The sequence below is a fragment of the Microcebus murinus genome, chromosome X (genome assembly GCF_040939455.1).
Source record: "Microcebus murinus isolate Inina chromosome X, M.murinus_Inina_mat1.0, whole genome shotgun sequence".
Classification (NCBI taxonomy): Eukaryota; Metazoa; Chordata; class Mammalia; order Primates; family Cheirogaleidae; genus Microcebus; species Microcebus murinus.
This window is the reverse complement of record NC_134136.1, coordinates 100,732,317-100,752,420: the sequence shown is the minus strand read 5'-3', so window position 1 is coordinate 100,752,420 and position 20,104 is coordinate 100,732,317. Positions and strand designations below refer to the sequence as shown.

The following is a 20,104-nucleotide window of genomic DNA, read 5'->3' as shown; positions in this document are numbered from 1 at the left end:
TTAAGCCTTATATTGTAAGAATATGGGAATGTATGCACTATACATAAAGCACATGGCATCCTGATTAGGAAATGTTGGGTTTTTAATAAATGAAAGTTATCATATGATTATATTATATTGTTTTATTTTTATGTGATATTATTTTTAATATTCCTAATTATAAAATATAAAAGATAATTGTGATATATCTTGCAAATATTTGAGACGACTTGAGCCTCTGAAAGTGCCTTAAATTTAGCAGCCTTGTTTTAAAAATCTTCTTAGTAAACTCATTCACAGGAGCACACTGATCACTGCATCTCATATGATTATCTTAAACTCAGAAAATACCACCCTCCAATCAGAGGTTTGTTTTTTCTTCTTTTTCCTTTTTTTTTTTTTTTTTGCCCAGTAAACAGTATATAATATGCTGAACACACACACACACACACACAAAACAACATATATAGTTGACCAAGCTAAATAAATGCAAATAGTCTTTATTTATATTAAAAGTAATACTCAAACAAAAGAGAGAATCCAAGAATTATACAACTTTCACATTTCTGTTTTTACTATTTGTTTTTGCATAATATCATGCCAAGTATCTTACTGTGGGATACTCTCACATTTCCATGAGTATCCCTATTACATTAGCAGATTATGTAGTTCAGAAGCATAAAGAAAATGTGAATGGTTTGTGAATTTGTATTATAAATACCCAAACTATAACTTTCAAGTGTAACTCTTTAAAAGTAACTGTTAAGGAGCAATAGATGTGAGATGCAGGTCATTGATAGTCTTACATTTAGAAGCAAAATAAACCCTTAAATAAAAAGAACAACGTTGAAAAAATAAGAAAGAAAGAAAAGGATATAAACAGAGGTTACTCCTCTGTAGGAAAACTACAAATAAACGATTTTACATCTGTTACACCATTTTGTGATCAAACTATTTTCCAGTGGAGTTGTTTCACATTTCCATGGAAATACCTCTTACAATGCCATATTACCTTGCTCTATAGTAAAAAGAAAATACTGAAGGTTTTTCAATTTGTTTAAAAATAACAGAACTCTTAGTGTTAAACCTCACAAACAGCAATCTATAACATTAAGAAAGTTACATCGTGAAACAAAATAAATCTTAAAGGGAACAACACTTCAAAACTGTTAACAAAGAAAGAAAAAGTTAAAACCACAAGTTACTAATTTGTAACAGGAGAAAAAGAAAAAGATATACATGTTGTTCCCCACAGCCCCGTCTACTCTGGACTACTTAGAGGTTCACTGCTCTGAGTGGAAAATCTACCTGAGACCTCACTAGATGTGGGGGGGTCTCAAGGACATGGCCCCGAAGCGTGCCCTGGCTTGGGCAGCAGTGCCAGCCCTGGCTGCAGCCCTCACTGCTGCTCTCTCCTGCTCATCTCTCAGAGCCTCATCATACAGACTAGGGAAGGAAGTAGGGACGGTGTTATTGATCTTGGCCAAAACTTCCAAGACTTTCATTTTGCTGGTTTCAGCACGGGCTCTGGGACCCCACAAGAATTCATAACTTGGAGGATCACTATTGGGCACCTGGCGGTACTCCAGATACTTTTCCTGCACCAAATCTTTGGTGATGAACTTCCGGGGCTCCCCAAAGATTAAGTGCCTCCTCCCAGCATATACCCCCAACGCATTCAGGAATTCCCAGACCTCCTCCTCAGTGGCACGGTTGCCTTTCATGAAGATGACACCCAGGAGCGTCATCAGGAGACCCGACTTAGGCAACCCCCCATTACCACTCACACAGCCCTCTGTGGAGAGGCCCAGCTTACTGACAAGGGTGTACAACTGATCGCCGGGTTTCACTCCCTTCAACTCAAGGCCAAACACCAGCTCCATGCGCTCACAGGCTCTCTTGAGGATCTCAGGGAAGTGCTCCTTGTATTTTCTGTTGACAACCTTCAGCATGTCTGCCTTCAGAATGGGCTCCTTCTTTTTATACTTCTCCAGCAGGAACTGCACCAGCATACTCGCCTTTCTGGTGAGAGGATCTTTCTGTGAGCTCTGAGTGGAGGATGCTGCCTGGGAGGTGCTTGGTGTTTCCTCATCTTGACTCTTGGCATCTTCATCAGGCATTGCGCAGGCTACACCTGCATCAGGAGAGCTAGAGCGTGGAGCTCCCTGAGACCCCAGGGGAATGAAGACAGCAGGGGAGCTTGGGGGGCCACCCCTAGAAACAGGAGAAGAGCAAGAAGTGGGGGGAGAGGAGGAGGGGCCCTCCTCTTCCTTCTCTGCAGTGGCCTGAGGACCCCTGAAAGCCTGGGATTGATCACGCTTCTGCTGACGTTTCTCGCGAGCACGGAGCTTACTCTTTTGACCCCGAGGCATGATGGCTGAGATCAGGCACAGCGGACCAGAGTGCAGACAGGAGGCCAGCAATGCAGCACCTAGGTGGAGAAAAATGACATCCTGTGAGCCCCTTCAGCAGGGAGAGACCACCTTGGCTTTAACCAAGGCCGCCTCTGCAGGTTTCTGTGAGAGCCTTAGCATTGGGATGCCACAGGGCTCCTGTTCTCCCGGTCAGGCTTTCTCCTTGGAACTCTGTGGAGGAAGTTAAATAGGTTTTTAGGCCACTACATGACCGCCTAGTTAGGGGCTTAATTGTGCGACAGGAGTGGCTGGAAGGGCCCCCCTCCCTCTTTAGGTGTGGAAGTCCTCTCAGTTTACTTCCAAGACCATCATATCAATTGTTGTCACGACCCGGACCCCCAATTCCCTCTGTTGCTCTCAAGTTGACACCACAACCTTCCATCGTACTCAAGAGGAGGAAATGAAGGAGCATTTCAGCCCCCACTTCAGTCACGGGGCACCTGGGCATTCCAGGACTGACAATAAGGGAGATGGTTGAGCGTTCCTGTTATGGGCAGGCTGGTCCCCCACAAGAATAACAGTTATCAGCCAGACTTCTCTTGACCTGGAAATCGTCCTCTGCTGACCAGCTGCCAGCGCCTTGGGACAGGCCCCCACCCCTGACTCTCTGAGACCTGCCGGACCTTCAGACTATGTAGGGGCAGAGCTCTGTGCCGCCCCAGTTCTGGGCCTTGGAGTCCCCTCAGTCTTTAGGAGGGTCCTCTCCTTGACCTGTAGTGCCAGGGACTCTCCCTCTGCTGACCTGAGCCCACCGGATTGAGACCAAGGCCTTGGTTCGCTCATTGAGACCGCGCGTCAAAAGGAATGGACGTTGGGCCTACTGGGGATTCCCGGGCCACGGGCAGGGGCGGGTGGGGCAGCGCCATGTGTGGCCTACTCTCTCAGGCGGGGCCGTTACAGTTTCAGGTGAATGTCTGGCGTTTCTCTCTCAGGAAACCCACCAGGGCAGCTGAGAAGACCTCGCACGCCTCCCTCTGCTGACCTGAGGCCTCGACTCTCGGACGAAGGCCTCAGTCCTCACTGTCCACAGCGTGGAGGAGGAGGAAGTCAGGGCCCATCACTTCCGGCCACGCCCCCTCCAGGGCCCATAACAGCAGGGGCGGGGCAGTGTGTCCAGCTGTTTCTGGGGGATGGGCGCTTCCCGGGGTCTCACAGCAAGTCCTTTCCTTGATTCTTGAGTCCCCAGGCCTGGGACTAAGGACTTTGTTTACCTGAAAGTCTAGAATGGAAAGGTAGGGGAGCCTGAGCCCAGCAGACATGCCTGGGACTTTCCCAACTGGCAGTAGGGGTGGAGCTCCCATTCTTCTGGAATGGATGTTGCATCACTCCTCACTCACTGTCTTCTCTTCACTCTTTAGAGTTCCTGGGTCAGCTTTTGTCTATGTATTTGGAACCAGCCTCTGATACCAGATACCTCGACTGCCTGGGACTCCTGATATAAAGTGCAGGAATCCTCATCTGGCCACTACTGCCTGGCCCAGCCCCCCATGGCTGCGGAAGGTACGTTGTGGTGTGGAGGGGGCATGAAGGAGGGGAGACTATGTGACATCCTATCTGTTCTGAGGTGCTGAGTCCTTTAGGCCTCACTTAGTCCCTCATGCTGACTGCTGGTATCAGGGCCTAGAATTCTTGCCTCCTCTGATATGAATGCCCCCATCCCCTACCATGGACTGCAAAATCAAGCCTGAGAAAATGAGGGGGCTCCTTATTCTGACGGCTTTGACTGTGATCTCTCTTGGCTGACATCAGCAGCATTTTCCAAATGTTTCAGTAGTAAATTCATACGCTTATTACATGTGATCCACTGGGATATTTCCTATTCTGTTTTAGTTTGTGTCTTATATTCAATTAAGATAATTGAATATCGATTAAGATATCGATTAAGATAATCATAAAGGAAGCCAGTCCTCAAGCATTTAAGAGGTTTTAGGTAGTTATTTCTATAATATCTGATTTCATACTGCTTTAATCAATGAAAATTTTGTTTTGTTTATTTTTAGTATTTATTTATTTATTTATTGTGTATGTATGTATTTTTAGGCAGAGTCTCACTCTATTGCCCAGGCTATAGTGCCATGGCGTCAGCCTTGCTCACAGCAACCTCAAACTCCTGGGCTCAAGCAATCCTGCTGCCTCAGCCTCCGAAGTAGCTAGTACTACAGGCAAGTTCACCATGCCTGGCTAATTTTTCCTATGTATTTTTAGTTGCCCAATTAATTTCTTTCCATTTTCAGTAGAGATGGGGTCTTGCTCTTGCTCAGGCTTATTTCAAACTCCTGACCATGATTGATCCACCTGCCTCGACCTCGCAGAGTGCTACGATTACAGGTGGGTGACACCGCGCCGAGTCTACTTGGAGTATTTATTACTCCATGGTTCTGGCACGTGGGGTCAGAGGTACTACCTCAGATTCTTCAAGTGAAATGAATTGTCCAAGGCACATTGGAAGAAGCAAAGGCCAAACTTTAAAATCATTCTTTCAGTGGATCCTATCATCTGCTTTGTACTGCAGACTATGGCCCTGTCTCTACTTCAGGGCATGCCCCTACACAAGCACTAGTTTAGCAGACATAGTGTGCTTCAAGGAAGGGTTTCTTACTTTTCTGTTTTGCTGACATTTATGATATTTTTCTTTGTTTATTTCTTTTTCAGATTTTCCTTGGTTAGTTTTGGGAATGGGAAAGAATAGTCCTAGCATGGTTGTCATCTTGGAAGCTGTGCATAGGAGACTATATTTGTAAATAACATAAGGAGAATTGACATTTCTACAAATCGGGCATGCCTCGTTTTGTTGTACTTTGCTAGATTGTCCTTCGCAAATGTGTTTTTTACAAATTGAAGGTTTATGGCAACCTTGGTAGTCTATGAGTGCCATTTCCCCAACATTATGTGCACATTTTGTGTCTGTGTGTCACATTTCGGTAATTCTTGCAATATTTCAAGTTTTCTGATACTTATTGTAGCTATTATGGTGATCTGTGATCAGTATTCTTTCATGTTATTATTGTCATTGTTTTGGGGTGCCACAAACCTCAATCACTTCAGATGGCGAACTTAATGGATAAGTGTTGTGTGTGTTCTGACTGCTCTCCCCACCAGCCATTCCCCAGTCTCTCTCCCTCTCCTCAGGACTCTCTATTCCTTAAGGCACAATAATATTCAAATTAGGCCAATTAATAACTCTACGATTGCCCCTACATGTTCAAGTGAAGTGTCAAGTTTCTCCCTGTAAATCAAAAGCTAGAAATGATTAAGCTTAGAGAGGAAGGCACGTCAAAAGCTGAGATAGGCCAAAGGCTAGGCTAGGCCTCTTGTGCCAATGTTAGCCAAGTTGTGAATGCAGGGGAAAAGTTTTTGAAGGAAAGTGTAAGTGCTACTCTAGTGAACCTACAAATGATAAGAAATCAGAACAACCTTGTTGCTGATATGGAGAAGGTTTGCATGGTCTGGATAGAAGATTAAACCAGACGTGAAACTCCATTAACCCAAAGTCTAATCTAGAGCAAGGGCCTAACTTTCTTCACTTCTCTGAAGGTTGAGACAGGTGAGGTATGTACAGAAGAATAGTTTGAAGCTAACAGAGGTTGGTTCATGAGATTTAAGGAAAGAAGCTGTTTCCATAATATAAAAATGCAAGGTGAAGCAGCAAGTGCTGACATAGATGCTATAGCAAGTTATTCAGAAGATCTAGCTAATTGATGAAACTGGCTCAAACGTTTTAAACAGGGGGCCAGTTCACTGTCCCTCAGACTGTTGCAGGGCCGTTGGAGAGTGTGGCGCACATTCCACACATGCGCACTGTGGGCTCCTGACGAATTGGCTGCTAAGCAGGACAGGCAGTGGTGGCAAAAACTCCAGGCGGGCTGGATAAATATCCTTAGAGGGCAGCATGTGGCCTGTGGGCCACAGTTTGAGGATCCCTGGGCTATACTAAACAACAGATCTTCAGTGAAGATGAAACATCCCTAAGCTGGAAGAAGATGCCATCTAGGACTTTCATAGCTAGGGCAGAGAAGTCAATGCCTGGCTTCAAAATTCAAGAGACAGTCTAACTCTCTTATAGGGGCTAATGTAGCTGGTGACTTTCTGTTGTGGCCAATGCTCATTGACCACTCCAAAAATGCTAGGACTCTTAAATTATGCTACATTTACTCTACCTGTGCTCTGTAAGTAGAACAACAAAGCCTGGGTGACAGCACATCTGTTTATGGCATGGTTTGCTGACTATTTTAAGCCCCCTGTTGAGACCCGATCAGAGGAAAAGATTTCTCTTAATATATTACTATTCCTTAATAATGCACCTAGTCACCTGAGAGCTCTGATGAAGATGTACAAGTAGATTAGTGTTGTTTTCATGCTGGCTAACACAGCACCCATTCTGTAATTCATGGACCAAGGAGTTATTTTGTCAAGTCTTATTATTAAAGAAATACATTTCATAAAGCTATAGCTGACAAAGATAGTGATTCCTCTGATGGATCTGGGCAAAATAAATTAAAAACCTTCTGAAAAGGATTCACCATTCTAGATGCAACCGGGAGGAGGTAAACATATCCACATAATAGGAGTTTAGAAGAAATTGTTCCAATCCTCATGATGACTTTCAGAGGTTCAAGACTTCAGTGGAGGAAGTAAGTGCAAATGTGGTGGAAATAGTTAAGAGAACTAGAATTAGTAGTAGAGCCCGAAGATATGACGGAATCACTGCAATATCACCATAAAACTTGAATGAATGAGGAGTCTCTTCTTATGGATGAGCAAAGAAAGTGGTTTCTTGAACTAGAATCTACTCCTGGTGAAGATACTGTGAACACTGTTAAAATAACAACAAACGATTTAGAACCTGGCATAAAACAGTGGCAGGGTTTCAGAAGACTGACTCTAGTTTTGAAAGAGGTTCTACTGTGGGTAAAATGGTATCCAATAGCAAGGCATGCTACAGATGAATCCTTCGTAAAAGCAAGAGTCAATCGATTCAGCAAATTTTATTGTTGTCTTATTTTAAGAAATCGCTTCAGCAACCCCTACCCTTTTCAGTCAGCAGCCATCAGCATGGAGACAAAAGTCTCCACCAGCCAAAACATCACAACTCCCTGAAGCCTATGAAAATTGTTAGTGTTTTTTAGCAATAAAGTATTTTTAGTTAAGGTATATACATTGCTTTTTTAGATGTAATGTAATTTCAGACTTAATAGACTATAGTGTGCACATAAGTTTTATACCTACTGTGAAACCAAAACAAAATTGTATGGCTTGTGATATTCGCTTTATTGCAATTGTCTAGAACTGAACCCCGAATGTCTTTGAGGTTTGCCTGTATTCTGTTTCTCTGAATAAATGTAGCATACTGCTATATTTGGCACTCTTTTATTCCCTCAACTCTGTCAGTAAATGTTTACCGTTGCTTCTATAAAGATGTCATAAATTTCTGTAAGGTTTCAAGTTAGGTACATTTTAGACATTGTTGCTATTGTGAATGGTATATTTTCCATTTCACACCTCTTATTTATTTTGGTGTTATTGTGCCTGGCTTTTACTGACTACACATTCCAATCCAGATTTTTGGTTCCATATGCCCATATCTCTTGTATTTTTCTACACGTTATTGGGGATGTTTATAACATTTCACAATCATGTACATTTATTTGTATTTTGCCATATGGAAATTCCATTCTTATATAATTTTGCTAAAAGTTATTACCTCGAATTTATGCAGAACTTATATCAAGGGCTTCTACTTTATCCCTGCACACGATCATGAATTTTTTTCTCTCTTATCTCTTATTGTAGTGAATAACTCTATACTACTTCTTTTACTAATGTGATATAATCTTTGTATTATTTGGACACAACCTGATTCTTTATTAATTTACTACTATATTGGATATCCTATGGAATTGTTTGTGGTATTTGTTTTTGAGTGTGTTTTACTTAAGTATTCCTTTTTAAGGCATCCTTATCTGGTGTTTGTATCAAGGAGAGCTACTTCGTTAAACGTGGATGAGTGATTTCTTATTTTTATACAGTTTGAAACAGTTTATTTAATATGGTGATTAGTTTTTTCTCCCCATTTGATGCAACAAGCCTGAAAACCTGGCTGGTCTGAAAGAATCCTAAAGTTGTATTGGGTTTTAATTACAGTTCAGTTAAGTTTTCTAATTTTGTGAGCCATTTTAGTCATTTATATTTGATAATTATCTTCTATCTCAATTGGGTTTCTAAATTTAAAGACATACTTACAATAAAATAATTTTATCCTTGAAATTCCCAAACATATACCATAGTACAGAAAATACAATAATGAAGCCAGTATACCTGGCACTCAGTAAAAACAGTCCTCAATAGTTATAGTAAGAAGCTTGATCTGATAAAGATTTATTTTTTTGTTGGTTTATTTTTAAGACCACTCTAGAAATGACACTGTATGTCAGAAATTGTCCAATTAGAAGATACAGAATGTCTGTTATCTCCTCTGCAGTGATGTTGGTAGTCATTGAGGATCTTCACTCCCATCAATTAATCCACTAGGGGCTACAGAATGATAATTCTATCATTCCTTCCTCTATACTTAGAACCTTCTCTTTTTTTTGCTCTACTATTTGTTATCCTGATGTAATGGTAAATGTATTTATTATATTCTCTTATATTCTTTAAATCTCTCTAGAGGTATATTTTGTAGAATTTTATAATATTAAAATAATATCACTTATTTCTACTTCTTTCTTTTATGATTGATAAAACCTACAAAAAGAGTTTTATGTAAATATAGTGTTATAAAAAGGAATACTATGCTCTAGCTCTAACCAAGAAAATATAAGATGTGCTATATCACCATTGTTTCTTAGAGCTGAATAGTACTCCATGGTATACATATACCACATTGAACCCATACTACTAAGTGAAGTATCCCAAGAATGGAAAAACAAGCACCAGATATATTCTCCAGCAAACTGGTATTAACTGAGTAGCACCTAAGTGGACACATAGGTACTACAGTAATAGGGTATTGGGCAGGTGGGAGGGGGGCGGGTATATACATACATAATGAGTGAGATGTGCACCATCTGGGGGATGGTCATGATGGAGACTCAGACTTTTGGGGGGAGGAGGAGAAAAGGAATACTATATAAAAGGTGTTTTGTGTTATTATCCAAAACCTGCCTTTTATTAGTTGATGCTACTGTCTTCTAATTCATCATTCTTGCACTTAGATTCATTATTTTCTACATCCTGATTATTTAGGCTTAATATGCTACTATTTCTGTAGCTCTTGAATTATTTGGATGTTTTAAGCATTTCTTTTTCTTATAATACCATTTTAAGATTTAATATCTTTCTGAGTAGCCTGCAGGCTGTTTCTGGTAGGCAATATGGTGGAGCTTTATCTGTAGTGTTCAAAATTTTTTAAAAGTTGAATAAATATCTCCAATATACTCTTAGAATTTTTTAAGACATGTGTGTTGTGTACATATATATTTGACAGAATATGACAGAGTTGAGTTTTTCCTAGAAATAAAATCAAGGTTCCAAATGAGAAAATTGGTCAATATAATTGGCAAACTGTAAGAATCAAAGATTATCCAGAAAACAGAAACCACCCTAAATGGAGGAAATTCATTACTCAAGAAGTCAAGCAAGGATAGTCAAGCAAATAATACTTAGCAACTTGAGGAAGATTCTTCCCCCTCTAGGGCATAGGAACCAAGAGAAAAGGTATTATTACTTGAGACTAGGAGTTCTGGTCAACAGGATAAGGAAACGAGGTTGATCAATATGAAGGAAATCGTAGCCATTAATATAGCCATTGAAGAAGAAGCCACCTGAGGCAGAGAGGAAGGTGGTGAAAAACTCTGCACATTCCCTTCCTCCTGGGATCTTATATCCCGCTGTTACCATCTTTGGCTGAATTGAGCTGGCATCCAGGTGTTGGAAGGAACAGAGCATGAAAAATAGAATTCAGACATTATGTAATGGAGAACAGAGGAGAGGAAGCTTGAAGAATAGATCTGAGGGTAAATAGGTCCAGGGCTAGCATACCTCATGGGCAGAGTAGATGAGAAAACTGATATCTAAATTGATACAGAATAATGTTTTATCAAATTAATATTCATTCATGCTGAAAATAATATGTTATCAGACTAGGAAAGAATATCTACAACAACAACAACAGTAAACTTCAAACATAATTTGGAAACTTTGAAAGGTTTTGCTTTAAAATCAAAAAATAAAAGGGTGCTTGCAATCACTATTTCCATTTAACTTTTATTCTTTTTAATTATTATAGGTATATACTAGTTGTACATCTTTATAGGATACATGTGATGTTTGGATCCTGGCATACAATGTGAATTAATCAAATCTGAGAAGCTGGGGTATCCATCACTTCAGGCATTTATCATTTCTTTGAGTTAGTAACATTCCAATTCCACTCTTTTAGTTATTTTAAAGTGTTTCCTAACTTACTGTTATTACAGTCCCTGAGTTTTATTATAAAATATTGTTCATTCTCTCTAACAACATTTTTGTACCCATTAACTATCCACATTTTATCCCATCTCACCACTACCCTTCCCAGCCTCCAGTAACCATTCTTCTAATCTCTGTCACCATGAGATCTATTGTTTTAATATGTAGCTTCTACATGTGGGAACATATGATATTTGCCTATATCACATAGGTGTGTTGTAATTCTCATTTGCTTCAAGAAACTTTTACATTTCCGACATAATGTCTTCATTGACCCACTGGTCCTTCAGGAACATATTGTTTCATTTCCATTTCTTTTTTTCTTTTCTTTTCTTTTATTATACTATGGGGATACAGATATTTTTAAGGTTACATATATTGCCCCTGCCACCCCTTCCCCCACGGTTGTGCCAGAGTTTCAAGCATGTCAACCCCCCAGCTGGTGCACACCACACCCATTATGTATGTATACACCATTCCCTTATTCCCTCCCACACCTGCCGACTATCCAATAAATTTTTTTTTTCTTTTTGTCTTTGGCATTTTGGTTACCTTGTATATCTTTGCCTCTCCCTAGGTAGGGTTAGAGATATTCCCTTCCCTGCCACAATGCTCACCACATCCCTAGGATGTGGTCTCCCCCTCGCTCCCCCGCCCGAATCCCTGGTGAGTACTACCACCATTTGAGCACCATAGTTTTAATCAGTCAGTACCAATTTGATGGTGAGTAGATGTGGAGCCCATATTCTTGGTCTTGTGTTGCCTCCCTTTGCATAACAGGCTTTAGCTTAATCCAGGATAGCATAAGCAGTGCTAGCTCACTGTCATTTCTTAGAATGAGTAGTATTCCATTGTGAGCATATACCAAATTTTAATTGTCCACTCCTGAATTGACGGGCACTTGGGTTGTTTCCATGACCTTGCAATAGTGAATTGTGCTGCGATAAACATTCGGGTACAGATGTCTTTATAATAGAATGTCTTATTTTCTTTTGGGTAGATGCCCAACAATGCTATTGCAGGGTCGAATGGTGTTTCTATATCTAGCTGTTTGAGGTATCTCCAAATTCTTTTCCACAATGGTTGCACTAATTTGCAGTCCCACCAGCGGTGTAAGAGTGTTTCTGTCTCTCCACATCCTCGCCAGCATTTGTTGTTTTGGGATTTTTGATACAGGCCATTCTCGCTGGGGTTAGGTGTTATCTCATTTCTTTTTATAGTTTCCAATGTATCTCTTGTTATTGATTTGTAGTTTTATTCAATTTTGGTCAGAGAAAATACTTGATATGATTTCAATTTTATTAAAAAAATTTTAAGACTTGTTTTGTGGTATAACATATCATGTATTGAGAATGATACATAAACTGAGGAGAAGAATATTTATTCTGCAGCTGTTGATGAATCGTTCTGGAAATATCTATTAGGTCCATTTGGTCTATAGCACAGGTTAAGTCCAATATTTCTTTTTTGATTTTCTGGCTATATGATGCATCCAATGATGAAAGTGGGGTTTGAATATTCCAAGTATTATTATATTGGGGTCTATGTCTCTCTTTGGCATTGATAATATTTGCTTTATATATCTGGTTACTCCAGTATTGTGTACATATATATTTAGAATTGTTTTGTCCTCTTTCCGAGTTGATCCCTTTATCGTTATATAATGACCTTATTTTTCTCATTTTACAGTTTTTGTCTAGAAATCTATTTTATCTGATAGAAGTATAGCTACTTTTGCCCTTCTTTGGTTTCATTTGCATGGAATATCTTTCTCCATCCCTTTATTTTCAGTCCATCTGTGTCTCTATAAGTGAAGTGAGTTTCTTTCAGACAAAGGAAGGCAGGAAGGATGTAGTAGTTGGCTCTTATTTCTTTTATTCATTTAACAACTCTATGCCTTTTGATTGTAGAGTTTAGTTCATTCACATTCAATGTTATTTTTGATAGGAAAGGACTTACCACTGCCAGGTTGTGTTTTGATCTCTGGTTATTCTGTGGTCCTCTCTTTCTTATTACTTCCCTCTGTCTTCCTTTATGTAAAAGTGATTTTTCTCTGGTAGTGTGTTTAATTTCTTGCTTTTCATTCTTTATGTATCTGTTGTAGTTTTTTTTAAATTTGAAGTTACCATGAAGCTTGCTAAAAACATTTTATAATCAATTATTTTAGACATATGATAACTCTGCTTACAGTAAACAAACAAGCAAAGAGAAATCTAAAAGGAACTCTACATTTTAACTCCAGTCCCTTGATTTTTGTCTTTTTGTTGTTTCCATTTATATCTTTTCATACTAGCTTTTAAAAAGTTGGTATTCTTATTTTTGATAGATTTAGCTTTTAGTCTTTCTACTCGTTGTATAAGTGGTTTATGCACCACAATTACAGCAACAGAGTGTTCTGTGTTTGTGTAATTACTGTTACCAGTGAGTTTTATACCATCAGATGATTTCTTATTGTTCATTAACATCCTTTTCTTTTAGATTGAAGAACTCCTTTTAGCGTTTCTTGTAGGACAGGTCTGGTGTTAATGAAATCCTTCAGCTTTTGTTTGTCTTGAAAGGTCTTTATTTCTCCTTCATGTTTGAAGGATATTTTTGCTAATGTAATATTCTAGGATTAAGGTTTTTTTCCTTTAGCACTTTGAATATGTCATTGCCTTCTCTCCTGGTCTGTAATGTTTCCACTGAGAAGTTTGCTGCCAGACATATTGGAGCTCCTTTATATGTTAATTTCTTTTCCTTTTTCCTTACTTTGCTTAGGATCTTTTCCTTATCTGTGTCCTTTAGTAGTCTGTTTGCTTATTAAATGCCTTAGAGTAGTCTTGTTTGGATTAATTCTGCTTGGTTTTCTGTGACTTTCTTGTACTTGAATATTGATATATTTTTCTAGGTCCATAGAGCTCTATGTGATTATTTTTATGAATAAATTCTCTATCCCAGTATCTCTGTATACCACGTCCTTAAGGCAGTAACTCTTAGATTTGCCCTTTTGAGGCTTTTTTATATTCTTTTATATTCTTTGTTCTTTTTCCCCTTCCTAGTGTGTATTTTCAAACAGCCTGTCTTGAAGCTTCCTAAATCTTTCTTCTGATTGATCAATTCTGCTATTGAGAGACTCTGATACATTTCTCCATTTCTCAATTGAATTTTTCAGCTCCAGAATTTCTGCTTGATTTTTTTTTTATTCAAATCTCTTTGTTCAGTCAATCTGATAGTCTTTTAAATTCCTTCCTTGTATTGTCTTGAAGTTAACTGAGGTTCTTCAGGACAGCTATTTAAATTCTTTGTCTACAATGTCACCCATTTACATTGCTCCAGGATTGGTCACTGGTACCTTATTAAGTTTGTTAGGTGAGGTTGTGTTTCCTGGGTATTGTTGATGGCTGTCTGATGTTCATTGATGTCTAGGCATTGAAGACTTAAGTATTGATTTTGATCTTCACAGTCTGGGCTTGTTTGAACCGTTCCTCCTGAGAAGGCTTTCTAGGTATTCCAAAGGAATTAGTGTTGGGATCTAAGCCTTTGGTCACTGCAGCTGTATCAACACTGGGGTGCCCCAAGCCCTAAATATATAGAGAACCCTGAAGACTCCTCTAAAAATCTAGTACTGATAAATAAATTCAATAAAGTTTCAGGTTACAGCTTCAACATACTAAGTCGCACTAACAATGAACTATCCGAAAAATAAATTAAGCAGTTTCTTTTACAGTAGCATCAGAAAAATATTTAGTAGGAAATTTAACCAAATAAGTGAAAGAGTTCTATACTGAAATCTATAAAACATTAAAGAAAGAAATTCACAAGTAAGTGGAATGATATTCCATGTTTATGGATTAGGAAATTAATATTGACACAAGTAAGTGGAATGATATTCCATGTTTATGGATTAGGAAATTAATATTGTTAAAATGCCCATACTACCTAAAGTGATCTACAGATTTAGCACAGTCCCTATGCAAATTCTAATTTTATTTTTCCACAGAAATAGCAAAAGCAATCCTACAATGCCTATGGAATCAGAAAAGCCCTTAATAGCCATATCCATCTTAAGCAAAAAGAACAAAGATGAAGGACTCACACTCTTTGATTTCAAAACGCGTTATAACACTATTTTAATCAAACAGAGTGGTAATGGGCTAAAACCAGATACATTGAGCAATGTAACAGAATACAAAGCTCAGAAATAATTACAACATTTACAGTAAATGAGTTTTTAACAGCAATGACAAAAGCACACAATGGGGAAAGAGAAGTCTCTTCAATAAATGGTATTAGAAAAACTGGTTATCCACATGCAAAAGAATTAAATTAAACCCTTATTTCACACCATATACAATAATCAACTCAAAAATAGGTAAATGACTTAAATGTATGAGCTGAAAATTATAAAGCTCCTAGAAGAAACCATAGTGGAAAAGCTCAGCAACACTGGTCTGGGCAATGATTGCTTAGAATGGACTTCTTCGAAAGCAGAGGCAACTAAAGCAAAAGTCAACAAATGTGATTGTATCAAACTAAAAAGCTTCTGCACAGCAAAGTAAACAATTGAATCAATAGACATCCCACAGATTGAGAGAAAATATTTGCAGACCACATATCTGATATGGGGCTAATATTCAAAATATATAAGGAAATCAAACAACTGAACATCAATTTAAACCAAAACTTGATTTTTAAAAGTGGGCAAAGGATCTAAACAGACATTTCTCAAAGGAAGAGATATGAGAGGACAACAGATATATGAAAATATACTCAGCACCTCTAATCAGGGAAATGAAAATTGAAACCACAATAACATATTGTATCACCTACCAACCCTTAGAATGGCTATTATCAGAAAGACAAATAAAAACAAGTGTTGGCCAGGTTCAGTGACTCATGCCTATAATTCTAACACTCTGGGAGTCTGAGGTGGGAGTACTGGTTGAGCTCATGAGTTAGAGACCAACCTAAGCAAGAGCAAGACCCCATCTTGACTAAAAATAGAAAAATTAGCCAAGTGTCATGTGGCACATGCCTGTAGTCCCAGCTACTTGAGAGACTGAGGCAGGAGGATCACTTGAGCAGAGGAGTTTGAAGCTGCAGTGAGCTATGATGACACTACTGCTCTCTACTCAGGCAACAGAGTGAGACTCTGTCTCAAAAAAGGAAAAAAACTAAAACAAAAACAAAAAACAAGTGTCGGTGAGAATGTTTAGAGAAAGGAACAATTGTGTACTGCTGGTGAGAATGCAAATCAGTGCAGTCATTTTAGAAAATTGTATAGAGGTTCCTTAAAATACTACAATTAGAATTACCATATGACCCAGCAATCCCATCCCTGAGTATATATACAGAGGAAGTGAAATCAGCATGTCAAGGCGATATCTGCATTTTCATGTTCATCTCAGCACTACACACAATAGCCAACACATGGAAGTGACCTAAGTGTTCTTCAAGGGATGAGTAGATAAAGAAAATGTGGTATATATACACAATAGAATACTATGCAGTTTTTAAAAGAAAGAATTCCTATCATTCATGACAACATGAATAGAATTGGAGAACATTATGCTAAGTGGAATAAGCCAGCTACAGAAAGATAAATACTGTATGATCTTCCCTATATGTGATATTTTAAAAAGTTGATCTCATGGAATCAGAGAGTAAAAGGTGCTGGGTGGAGAGGAAGGGATGGGGGATGAAGATATGTTGATGAAAAGGTACAAAGATTCAGTTAAACTGGTAGAATAAGGGTTAGTGATCTATTGCACTGCATTGTAACCACAGTTAATGGTGATATATTGTATATTACAAAATAGCTAAAAAATGTTTAATGTCTTCACCACAAAAAGATAAGTTTGTGAGGTGATGATTTTGTTAATTTCCTTGATTAACTCTTTCTACAATGTATACATAGATCAAAACATTACATTGTATTTCACAAATATGTCAAATTACTATTTGTCAATTAAAAATACATTTTAAAATACTATGGCAATTACAAATTATGGTAGATTTGCAGAGGTAAGCAAATAGATTAATCAAACTGAATAGAGTGTCCCCAAAGAGACTCAATTATACTTGGATCTCTTATTATTATATTAAAAATGCTATTTCAGGGAAATGGAGAAAGAATATTATTTTTACTAAAATAAGACAGTGGAATGACTGGATATACAAACTGGGAAAAAATGCACTGAAACACTTTCTCACACTAAATGTTAAAATGGATTCTAAGAGGAGTTAAATTTTTCCTTTAAATATTTTATGATACAATTGTTTTAAACTTACATTATGGTGTAGAGGAGCCAAAAGAATCTTTGTATATACTATCAACTAAAGTGACAAGAGTATTGGTCAAGTAGGGCATAAGGAATGACGATACTGGTTTAATTCAAGATGTATCGTAGAACCAGTAAGAATAGCTCACCAGAAAGATAAGCCATAGCCATTTAGAAAGCAATACCTTTTGTAAAACAAAATCAAAAAGGAAAAGGCACTTACCCTGTAATGCTCCCATATTTCCAGTAAAGAAGGAAAATAAATTTTATAAAGATAATTGAGCACATTATAGATTTGTATAAGGTCTTAGAGAAATAAATGTATTGTTCCTTTAACCTCTGTAGTCTATAGCCATGCAACTATTCTGATTTTTTACCTTGGTACCATTATCTGTAATTGTTTTTCTCTATAGTTGATCTATAATCTGATTTTATCCTTCCTCTCTTTCTATTCCTCTAGTACACGAGTCTATATCCATTCCTCAAGGTTTTCAGGACACCACTACTATATTCTCTAGTCAATAACAGGAAAACTAGAGTAATTTGTTCCATTGGAGACCTCCATAATTATTTAATATTTGGATAGTTTGCTGGCAGCTTCAGAAACTAAAGAGCAATGAAAAGCTGATAATTTATTACAATTTTTCTCTTCTGTTGCAATAATATTTTCACCACCCCCTTTTTCTTGTGGCATTTACTTTAGAAGAATTGTAAGTATAAAATCTGTTTATCTTTAAAAAGCAAAATAGGGCAGGACGAGGTGGCTCATGCCTGTAATCCTAGCACTCTGGGAGGTGGAGGCGGGAGGATCGCTCAAAGTCAGGAGTTAGAAAGCAGCCTGAGCAAGAGCAAGACACCTTCTCTACAAAACGTAGTAAAATTAGCCAGGTGTGATGGTGGGCACCTTTAATGCCAGCTACTCAGGAGGCTGAGGCAGGAGGATCACCAGAACCCAGGAGTTTGAGGTTGCTGTGAACTATGATTAGGGCACTGCACTCTATCTGGGGAGACAGAGGGAAACCCTGTCTCCATTAACAACAACAACAACAGAAAAGCTAAGTAGGCCTATTGCTAGTTTGACAACCCAAGGTTGTTTTTCCTTTGGATGAAAGCAATTAGCTAATACAGAAAGCCACCCCAATTCCTAGGTGAAGTTAAGAAGAAATATATGCGACAAATGGTGCCATCAAATCCTCTTACTTGCAGAAGAAGTGTTTTTTATGTTATGAATATACATTTAATAGGTTGTATCTGAGTGTGGGTAGGCCTGTGACTTGCTCCTAAATAATAAGTTATAGTAAAGGTGATGAGCGTCACTCAAATGATTACATTTTGGGGAAATTATTAGGAACAAAATATCCTCTTAACTCAAAAATTCCTCTCTACAAAATACATGTCGAATAAGAAAAAACAATTCATACTTAGTAAGGAAAGACTCCTTGAAAAAGGATTATTGCAAAGGAGGAAAGGTACTTTGGGAATAGGCTATATAATTGAGTGAGATTCATTCTGTCTTTGCTAATTCTTTAGTTAGCAGATTGTCTGTTATGTGCATCATATTCCAGTTTAATGATTATTTAATAATAAAACTTTTATTTTCTTATATATAATATTATAATGCTTACATCACATTGAATTTTATATAAGCCTTGCGATCTTGGAAAACAGTGAAGATTAAGAAATCTCCCTTCCTCCACCCTCTGCCCCCTTACTTTGTGTTCCAGCAGAAGAAGAACTTCTGGTAGAACACACTCTTCCCCGCATGGCTTCCATGAGAATCATGGATGTTCCTCTTGTTTACTGGTAACAAGGTCAGACACAGATCCTCAATATTCCCTTTCTTTGCCTTGTGCATGGTTAACTGAACTGCTTGTCTCTGCTAATCAATGTAAATAAAACGTTCCCTGACCAAACTTTGGTTCAGCTTCTCTTTTTCCTCCAGTCTCTGAACTTTGTCCCAGCCTGACCTGAGCCAGAAAACAACCCTTCTTGAGAATAGCTTTGCCTCTATGTAAAAATTCTCTAATCAACTATCAAATCACACCACCCTTTCATCCAGCTTCCTCACACACCTGGTTCTTTCTAGCCTTGTTCACTCTTGTCTATAAAAGAAAAAATCTTAATTGTGAGTATACGTGGTGTTTGCTCTTTTCATTCTTTAGATACTTCACTTAGGATAATGGTCTCCAGTTCCATCCAGATTGTTGCAAAAGGCATTAAATCATCCTTCTTCATGGCAGATAATATCTATAGTATATATACACATACCACACTTTTATTTATTTATTTAAATAAACTTTTTGAAATAAATTTTATTTCAGGATATTATTGGGGTACAAACATTTTGGTTACAAGTAGTGACTTTGCCTCTCCCAGGCCAGGGCTAGAGGCATGCCCTTCCCCCATACACTGGGCACCACATCCATTAGTTGTGAGTTTACCTATGGCCTATGGCCCCATCTGACTGGCAACCAGTGAGTATTACTACCATGTGAGCACCTTACTGTTGATCATTTAGTACCAATTTGATGGCGAGTACATGTGGTGCTTATTTTTCCATTCTTGTGATACCTCACTTCGAAGGATGGGCTCAAACTCTATCCAGGATGATGTAAGAGGTGCTAGAACACCATTGTTTTTTTTGTGTGTGTGTAATTGAGTAGTATTCCATGGTATACATATAACACATTTTATTAATCCACTGATGCTTTGAAGGGCACTTGGGTTGTTTCTACATCCTTGCAGTAGTGAACTGTGCTGCCAGTAAACATTGGAGTGCAAATGTCTTTATTATAGAATGTCTTTTGTTCATTTGGGTAGATGCCTAGTAGTGGGATTGCTGGATCAAATGGTGTTTCTATTTTTAGCTCTTTGAGGTATCTCCAAATTATTTTCCACAGGGTTGTACTAATTTGCAGCACACATGTGCATATAGGGAAGTAAATCTCAATGGAAATTAAACAGGGGGTGGTGGAGAGGAAGGGA

At 38.3% G+C, this 20,104-nt stretch overlaps 1 protein-coding gene across 1 annotated transcript; it reads right to left on the bottom strand.

The window, feature by feature from the left end:
• Positions 1-1,298: 1,298 nt before the first annotated feature.
• Positions 1,299-2,351, bottom strand: LOC105867105 (melanoma-associated antigen B1-like). Its single transcript, XM_075999177.1, has one exon. It carries the CDS (start codon positions 2,349-2,351, stop codon positions 1,299-1,301), a length of 1,053 nt encoding a protein of 350 aa, XP_075855292.1.
• Positions 2,352-20,104: the final 17,753 nt, after the last annotated feature.

Bases quoted from the DNA above. Each gene is read 5' to 3' on its own strand.
- LOC105867105 (XM_075999177.1), bottom strand. From the start codon at position 2,351: ATGCCTCGGGGTCAAAAGAGTAAGCTCCGTGCTCGCGAGAAACGTCAG.